Here is an 8,942-nt window from a genome sequence, read left to right on the forward strand (position 1 = left end):
AAAACTAGTAGTTGTATTTTTAAACAGGATTCAATTTGCAGCCCCCTTCCAGTTTTATGCAAAGCTAGGCTAAGCTTAGAGTTTCCTGACATTTAAATCTTTCTTTCTTTCTGTTCCTTTACACGATGCTTTTTAAAGATGATCCTGTGTACTCTCCTCCTCACACGTGACATTATTCGTCTCCAGTTTTTGTGCTATTCAGTGTAAACAAGTCAAATGCACCTAAAACGGCAGGCAGGTGAGTGTGCAGTTTAGTGACCACAATTAGAGGACTTGCAGCGCATGCGAAATGTGTGGTCTCTAAAATAACGATCGTACCTTGTGTAATCTGGTGATTTCTTGGCTTACTTTCCTGTTAAATAAACATGAGGTGGCTACTGCAATATCTGCCTGACGTTTTCACACCGAAGTCTGTAACAGACTGTAACTGAGCGGAAAATGTACTGAAAACTCCCGACAGCCCAGGCTGTAATTATATAATTTAAATGTATATATCGTAACAGATTTGGCAGCTAAAGGCGGCTTTCAAATACGCAGGATTTTACAGCAACTGTGATTACTTTGGTATTAGTGCATAGGTGCAGTTCTAGATACCACAAGGACTATTTACACATTCTTTGATATATTAACTAAAAGTTACGTCAGGCAGCAGGATCAGCTTAACTCGACACCGGTCCCCTTTGTCACTCGCAAAGGACACCATGCCGGACCCACACATCAGGAAACAGTTTAGGCAGCTGTGATCTTTGCCTGAGTGTTTTTCAATCTCAAAGAGAGGCCCTCATCGCCTTCCGATGGAGGCAGACACGAGGTTCACGTCTCCATAAGGCAGCTCCGTGTCTCCTGCTGAGTGAAGGGGAGCGTGTGTGTCGTGCAAATGTGCAAAAGATACTACAAGACCCGTGTAGGTCTGAGTCCAAACTGAACAACAGACCGTCTTCAGAACTTCCCAAACCACCTTCATCATCTCCTCCTCTTCTCCCTCTGAGTGTTTTTGATTGAGTTCCTTACATCTGCAGGGCAAAGACATCACCAGTATCAGTCAAGGAGGAATTAAACGTAGATGCACTGCAGACATGAACTTTTCTAGCAATAACCTAAAAATCTTGGATGAGTTTGAATCCTGGTGACCTTGAGCTCAAAGTCAAGATTGGAGGTCAAGTGTTCTGAAAATCTTGTAAACGCAATAATTCAATGTAATGTAGGATTCTGGGACTGATCCGATGGCTGTGTCTACTTTGAGGCTGAGGGGTTGCCAATTTAGCTTTTTTTGTTCCCCCCCCCCATTAGTAGCATTGAGCAACAATATTATAGGATATATCATAATTTCAGCAGCAAAACTATACAACCTAATGTCTGAGAAACATTGGTACTCTGGATGTTGGATCTTTTTCCTTCTAATTCACTGGATCAAACCTGAAAAAGTGTGTTGCACATTTTAAGGCATCCATCTGGGACAGGTGACCAAAAGAAATCAAAGCATCTAAAAAGTCTCTTCACCTACATTGTGATGGCAGGCTCATCTTCTAGCTATGATTGTGAATGTAAACCGTATAATTACCTTCTTCTTGCACTTCATCTTCAGTCTTGCAGTAACATCTAAACAAGAACCTACCAAAAAAGAAAGGACAGGTAAAGCTCTGAGAACATTTTACAAAACCACACACACCTGGCTACCAACATAACCTTGTGTGTCCGTAATTTTATAACATATGAAACAAAACAAAAAAAAACCCTTAACAACAAATTAGTAAAATTAACTAAACAAGCAGAAAAAAGGCAAATAAACTATAAAAGCAAGCAAATTAAAGAAAGCCATTCTAAGTAAAGCTGAAGTCATTGAGGGTTGATCATATTCTAATTACCGAGCTTTTTCATATCTTTATATGTTACCTGCGACTGGTCGATCACCAGCCAGCGCTCCGTGCTGGTCTGCATGTCCTGACCGCTAAGAGGCTCCCGCAGTCTGACCTTCACTTCAATGCGACCCCCTGTGGGTTTCCGTCCGTCCATCACCTGGCACACGAAACACCGTGATCACATCTTAACCCTCTCAGACAAACGGCCTCCTGATTTCTGTCTTAACGAATTAACTTAAACACCACAGATCAATCTCCTTATCCTTTCAAACTGAATGTCATTCACCTCGACAATCTCCCTGATTTCACTGTGTGACTCCAGCTTGTCCAGCTTCAGCAGGGCTGTTCCGATCGGCTTGTCGCTCCGTAAGAAACCGCTGTGAGACGACAGACACGGTTACACTGATGAGCCACAGCTAAGGACAGCGTGTGTGAAATAAGAAAAATCAAGGTTTAACCTCTAAACATCTACCAAGTCATTGGCAACCCATTCAACATCCACTGAAATAGAAAACCTCTCTATAGAAAAACTGTGATGCCAAAATAAACAAGACATCTTTTAACATGTAGGATCATCTGGTTTCTGAACATCTGCTCATTCAGCATGTGTGTCATTTTTATTCTCTCTATTAATCTGCACTTCTTCCTTCTAAAAACTACCCTGATCTTAAGCCCACACAGCAAACACCAGCAGAGCCAGCTGACACATTTATATAATTACACTGTGATAAGAAACTAAACCTGAAGACTCCCATCAGAGATTCTGGTTATTATGCGTTTCCACTTTCAGATCTTCTTTTTTGCAGCATATTGAAACATCACCAGTAATCCCTCACAGTAAACACCCACTAGCACGACTGATTTGACTAATTTCTCACATTTATCTGAAATAAACAGGTACAATTACAGCCCTTCTTGTGTCAAAGTCCCATTGTTGTAACATGCTAATGACTAAATAGCCAGCAGCTGCTCGAAAAGTTCTCACAGCACATTTTAAATACTCACTACGTGTCGCATGCTGTCCGACCAGCAGCTCCTGGGACTCACCCTTTGTGCAGCAGCTCTAGCTTGAGGCCTTTAGCCGTCACCACCCTCCTGAAGCCGCGATGGTTGCGGCTGATTTGAAGCTTGAAACTCTGGTTGTATTCTGACAAAAAGAGACAACAAAGAAGTCAACATCGCTCAGCTAAATGAAGCAGTTTAGAGGACAACAAATAAAGCCAACATGGAAATATTAGGGAATTCTACCCAACTCCTTAAGAGAGTTTTTAAAAAGTACCACAACTTTAAAACCAAAATGATCTCGCATGAAAATGAACCTAAAATAAGGCTCGGTTTGTTTTGAACAGCAAAAATGCTTGTGTCCTTAAAAAAAGAAAGAAAAAGAAAAAGAAACATTTATACACCCTGGAACTAGAAAAGAAAATCCCACAACTAAAGCACACCTGAAGCAAGAGTCATGTCTCACCTGGGGAGTTCGTGTTCTTGATGACAGCTGTTTTGAGTTTCTGTGGCTGCTCCTGGTGGCAGCAAAACAGCAGATGAAACTTAAGCAAAAACACTCACTGGTGTTAATTTTTAAAAAGGCGGATTTTCAGGCTCTTACCGTGCTTGGATAGGGGAACTCAAACTTGACGTAAGCATCCAGATCGTTTGCTTGGATTCCTGCAGGAGGAAGAAAAGCAAAAAGCATGAAACTTTTGTTTTACCCACTTTGAGGTGTGACCTTCGACTCGATTTATGGAAAATCAGTCTGAGTAACTGATTCAAGATCACTGGTTTGTTCTATGAGTTGAATTCCCCGTTTATCCCTGTTCATCCTCCTGTTTTATTGCTGATATGAATATTTTTAAATTCTGAATAAACACGTCCTTGGGGGGAAAAACAAAAAACAGGAAAAACTGATAAATGCAGATTTTTACCGCTAGGAGCAGGAAGATTCATCCCTTTTACGATAATAACAACCATGTCAGTGCTGCTCAGCTCTGGAAATATCCTGAAACCAACAACAGGAAAAAAAGCAGGAAGAAAGTTGAGTGATTTATTGTATCTGCTTCAAGTGTAAACACTAAGAAAACTGCACCAGTCACTCAGCGAAATTATGTTGTATACACTTTTAGAAACATATAGAAAACTGCTTTTCTCTAAAAATTTGTTTAGTGCAAGCAAAAGATGAAGGCATGTATGAAATTATTTACTGCCCCTTTAATATATAAACCATCTATTAAAATAAGTGAAAGCAGATTATTTGCTAACTTTATAACTAATGAATAACTCAGCAGGAGTAAAGAATTGATGGCAAATGTTCCCACTTGGCTATGCGAAATGACTTCTCCTCGAAATGATGTTTAGGAGGAGGCAGACCCCTCGACTGAGCCAACTTCAAGACTTCCATACTCTTCTTACAGCTTTCAGCCATTTTCTCAAACCTAAAAAAAACATGAAAAAAAAGGAATGAAACCTTTTCATGTTTCATGTCATCAACCATTCAACAATTAATTTAGAGTTTAAATGTAAATCTCTGTAGGTGACGAGGAAGCTTACTTTGTTGTTTCAGTGACGTTTCCCAGGTGTTTGAACTGCTCGGAGTAAGTTAAACATTTCTAAATGAAGGAAGAAAGCCAGGAGAAATCTTAACACCTTAACATTCTCCTCCTTATAGGAAGAGGGTCACAGTTTGGAGAAATCAGAGGCAGAAAATCTGTTTCTGGCAGCAGAAATTATTCATGAACAAACATCAGAGAGCTGAAAAGTTTCTTCTGAGGGGAAATCTTGTTAATAGTTTAAAGGCATAAACACATTTATTTAAAATCACAAATAATCTGTAGAATTTGGCCAAAGAAAAATCGAATTCTGTTAAATTTCAAAAAAGAACTTTTTATAAAGACTCTGCTGCGGTTTTACCTCGTGCTGCTCTTTCAGGATCTTGGCCAGCTGCGTGTAAACTTCCTCGGCTTTCTCTGAGATCTGCACGTCGCTGTGGTGAACCAGGATGAAGTCTTCGTCTTCGTCACCAGGAGGCGACGGCACCTGCAGGCAGAGAGAGAGAGAGAGAGCATTTTTAGCCTGTGTTGCAGACACTCAACACAACACATCAGTGTGGGTGAGATTTCTCTATAGTCTCATCTCAGCAGCTTAATTTCAACCATACACTGTTCATAACACTTTACACCACATGTGTGCAGAGACACATTAATGTCACCCGACATTTCCTTTCTTTGTTTGTTTTTTTTGCCACATTTTATTTAGTAGGCCATCTTTTAAATAAAATTAATTCTTTTATTCTCTCTATATTTCACTGAGATATTTTTTTATCAGCATGTTTAGCATCACTTGATAGCCTTGTTTTTTTATTTGGTTTATATATTTGTTTATTGACCTACTTTATTTTTGTTTATTTGAGCTCTTGAGCTATTTTTTTTCTGTTTTACTTTATTATTATTGCTTTAGTTTGTTATTAGTTGTGTTTATAATTGCTGTAACACCAAATTTTCCAAAGGAACTTGGAAAGAAAAGCGTCTTGACTTCTTTAAATTCCTTGAAGACGTTTCACCTCTCATCCGAGAAGCTTCTTCAGTTCTAAGAGTAACTGGTGGAGAGTCCGAGATTTTAAGCCCTATGGGAATGTCCCCCAAGAGGGTCATGGATCCCCTATTGATCCTCTACCTAATCACACGAGCCAAGCTTAAAATCTGGGACTCTCCACCAGTTGCTCTTAGAACTGAAGAAGCTTCTCGGATGAGAGGTGAAACGTCTTCAAGGAATTTAAAGAAGTCAAGACACTTTTCTTTCCAAGCTCCTTAGTCTACAATGAAGTGGATGACTGAGAACCTTCACAGACAAATTTTCCAAACTTTAGTGATAAATAACATTTCTTATTTTATCTTAAATCGGATCATTTAAACAAACTGCTGATAACCCTCTACTCTCCTGTGCGTGCGTATAATTTAACTGCACTGGCCAAAAACTTGTTTTGGGAGTCATATTTAAATATCTAAAGCCTTCTAAAGCCTGTCATATAACATGCAAGTTTTTAAAAACAAATTGTTGTCTTGTGTTTTGCAGCTTCAACCTAATTCTTACATAAAACACAATGAAATTTCAACAACAAACATCAACGTAACTCCATCAAGGCACATTCAGAACTAACTTTCTCACTTAGTCATTTTATCTAACTTTAAATTGTGTTTCTCAAAAAATAATCTGAATCAGGCTGATCTTACTGAGCACCTAAGGACCATTTTCATCACAGCTGCCGTTTTTAGATCTTTTCCTGGAAGTCAGGTTTTTTAATAGCAAAGGCAGCACTGAAGATGAAGAGCAAGACAGGAAACATGCTCTTCAGTTCTTTCTCCAACTTATCAACATTGATCAGGTTTTGCACTGAGGAATGGTGCCCCAGTGTGAGACTGTCCACACAAGCAACATCCTGCGGTGTCTAAGGGAGGGTATTAGGCAGAAACATCTGGACTGAGGTGAAAGCCAGCACAGCATCACCAGATGCCAACGCAGTATTTCCTGACCACCTGCCCTTTTTATCAAATTTGCCTCCCTGCAACATCTTCTACGGCTCCAAAATGAAAACACAGTTGAACGATTCCAGCCCACATAAACAGAAAAACTGAGTGGACTTTCTGTGACTAGCTTCTAAAGAGCAGTAATTAACTCTGTGGTGGTTCAGAGAACCAAACTGAATGATCTTGGTTTTGGCACGCTGGAGCAGGTGCAGCAATTATCACAGAAGGACAGACAACAGGACTTCTGCTGACAGATTTAAAACCAGCAAACATTAAAGATGTTCTAGAGGTGCACGTGAAAAAACCTTTTGGTTTTTCTGAACCTGTTCTCAGACCTTGTAATCTACAACCTGAATGAAGCCTATTTTTAACTGTAAGCAGGTTTTGGTTAATCCAGATATGAAGCGTAGATCCACTGTCTGCTCACCGTGCTGATGTCCACAGTTTTGCCGCTGCGTGCCGCCTCGATCATGGGCTCGAAGCTCTTGGCGGTGCGGAGAAAAATCTTTGCCTGCTCCATATCATTTTTCTGCTTCGCCTGCAGCGCAGCCTTCATGTATTGCTTCTTTCGACCCTCCAAGAACTCCAGCTGCTGAACAGCTGGAAAATGAAGACAGAACAGACACAAAGCGAAGTAGTTTATAGATCTGTAATGAGCCCCTAGGTTCTTCAGTCAGTCAGTACTTCTCTCCATCTACCTCGTCTAAAACTTTTTCAGTACGAGTTGAGAGGATGTTCTGTTAAAGAGTTTCTCAGGAGCCAAAGGAGTCTCTGGGTTTTCAGAGGATGTCTTATATCCTTCAGACTTAAACTCTTGTGTCTTACCTGTTTGTGAGAGTCCTTCTCCGATGGTTGTCCTGTCAGGTGAAGCTGACGGAGTCCTCTTCTGTTCGTGACCTGCTGTGGGAATGTCTAAAGTGGGCTTCTTTGGCTCTTCAGGAGCAGCAGGCTTTGCCTACACAGACAAAACACTACAGTCAATTTTTCCACAGGAACCAAATATTTAATTACCTTGTAATTCTGTGATCCTACCAATTCTTCCTTTGCCTCATCCTCTTCCTCATCTGCAACTTCAGCAGCATCACTAGAGGCAAGCTTATTAGCTGCCTCCAGAGCAGCAACAATCCCCTGCTCAGCTCCCACTGCCTTCTGGCCAGGGATCGGAGGAAAGCCTGTAAGAAAAGGTGTTCACTGACCTTTTCAGCTTAGCAGAAAAAAGAAATGTCCATGTATTTGTGCTGCAGCAATAATAAAAGTATACAAAGTAATCCTGCACTACAGAACTGAGCACATAAACATAATTGGGCTTTATAGAGTTAAATTTCACTTGGAAAAATAAAAAACATGTATCTCACCAGGGGGAACCGGCAGCTCGTCAAAGTTGACTGCTTTTCCTGCTTTGTGAGCTCGGATGGCGCTCTGGTATTGCTGCAGGAGGCGGGAGTTTAAAAATATGTTAGCAGCAGAGCCAATCCTCTCATCGGGGGGTAAACATAGAAGTTTGCCGATGCTAAGTGCTGGGAGTCTATGCCTTTATTATTATGTCTGTCACTTTAATTTATTGCCTCGTTTTATTTACTCATACCCACACAATTATTCGAGATTTTAAAGTCTTAGACACAAACAAATCCAAGCTTCAACAAAAAAGGGAAAGAGGATGGTCTGTCTCACATTTTGGAGCGGACCCGTTTTCACTCATCCAGTACAATCCTGAACATTTCCAGAACTTTTTACCCGACAGAGGAGCACGTAAGAACACAAATGTCCTTCGCAGCTGGATCACATATAAATCGCTTTGTAATTAGCTTAATTAGCTTAGTATGCTGCCTCCAGTGCTTTCTTTTCAGGCATTCGCCTCATCTACAAACAAACAATACTTCAAGTAATCCAAGTCTTGCTCTATGCTCGATGTGAAGAAGAATAATTGTGGAACAAATCCCGTTCTGATTCTGTTCAAAGTGTGCAGTTCATGTGTGGAAACGACCCAAGACTGCATGAAAAATAAAACGCTGTGTCTATGTCAGAGAGGACGAATGTGACAAAGCTTTAGTAACAGAGCACTCTGACTGTAAGGACAGACTTCAGAAGTTTCTCCTGTTACCTTGGCAATACGGTCGTGCATTCGGGCCTTGCGGTCGTCTCCGCTGGCCTTGGCCTGTGCAGACGCCTCCGTGTACTTGGCTCGTCTCTGCTCGAGAGCCTCCAGCACATCTTTAGGAGCTGAAGGGGCTGAAAGAAAGAAAAAAAAAAAATCAACCAGAACTACCCACTGTAGCGACCCCGTGAACGAGGCAGTAGCTTTATCTGATTGAGTACAGAGGCAATATGGACGTGTCAAAGATGCAAATGTTATTATTTTGATTCGTCGCAATGATGAAAATAATAATAATAATAATAATAATAATAATAATAATAATAATAATAATAATAATAATAATAATAATCTGGAAGAAAAAATTACTTTTCCACACTCCTTTTTGCTACAAAGCTCTTGTTTTACAAGTTAGGCACACCTGTTTCCTTTATAGTGGTGCATCTGCATCCTCCTAAAAACTCATGACAGAGA

The 8,942-nt window shown here is 40.4% G+C and overlaps 1 protein-coding gene across 2 annotated transcripts in view; it reads right to left on the minus strand.

Annotated features, from left to right (window-relative positions):
• Positions 1–1,571: 1,571 nt before the first annotated feature.
• cc2d1b (coiled-coil and C2 domain containing 1B) overlaps positions 1,572–8,942 on the minus strand; it is an 18,692-nt gene continuing 11,321 nt past the window's right edge. For both annotated transcript variants that reach the window (XM_005924572.3, XM_005924573.3), the window contains 15 exons: positions 8,478–8,605; positions 7,732–7,804; positions 7,409–7,548; positions 7,202–7,331; positions 6,804–6,976; positions 4,764–4,889; positions 4,404–4,462; positions 4,172–4,288; positions 3,782–3,855; positions 3,466–3,524; positions 3,328–3,379; positions 2,907–3,006; positions 2,146–2,236; positions 1,894–2,016; positions 1,572–1,611 (listed from right to left, as the gene is read on the minus strand). In XM_005924572.3, coding sequence (XP_005924634.1) covers positions 1,600–1,611; positions 1,894–2,016; positions 2,146–2,236; positions 2,907–3,006; positions 3,328–3,379; positions 3,466–3,524; positions 3,782–3,855; positions 4,172–4,288; positions 4,404–4,462; positions 4,764–4,889; positions 6,804–6,976; positions 7,202–7,331; positions 7,409–7,548; positions 7,732–7,804; positions 8,478–8,605 — 1,457 coding nt within the window. In that variant the 3' untranslated portion in view covers positions 1,572–1,599. The remainder of the gene's footprint in view (positions 1,612–1,893; positions 2,017–2,145; positions 2,237–2,906; positions 3,007–3,327; positions 3,380–3,465; positions 3,525–3,781; positions 3,856–4,171; positions 4,289–4,403; positions 4,463–4,763; positions 4,890–6,803; positions 6,977–7,201; positions 7,332–7,408; positions 7,549–7,731; positions 7,805–8,477; positions 8,606–8,942) is intronic.

The sequence above is a fragment of the Haplochromis burtoni genome, unplaced genomic scaffold (assembly GCF_018398535.1).
Source record: "Haplochromis burtoni strain Fernald_Lab_line unplaced genomic scaffold, NCSU_Asbu1 Contig_78, whole genome shotgun sequence".
Lineage (NCBI taxonomy): Eukaryota > Metazoa > Chordata > Actinopteri > Cichliformes > Cichlidae > Haplochromis > Haplochromis burtoni.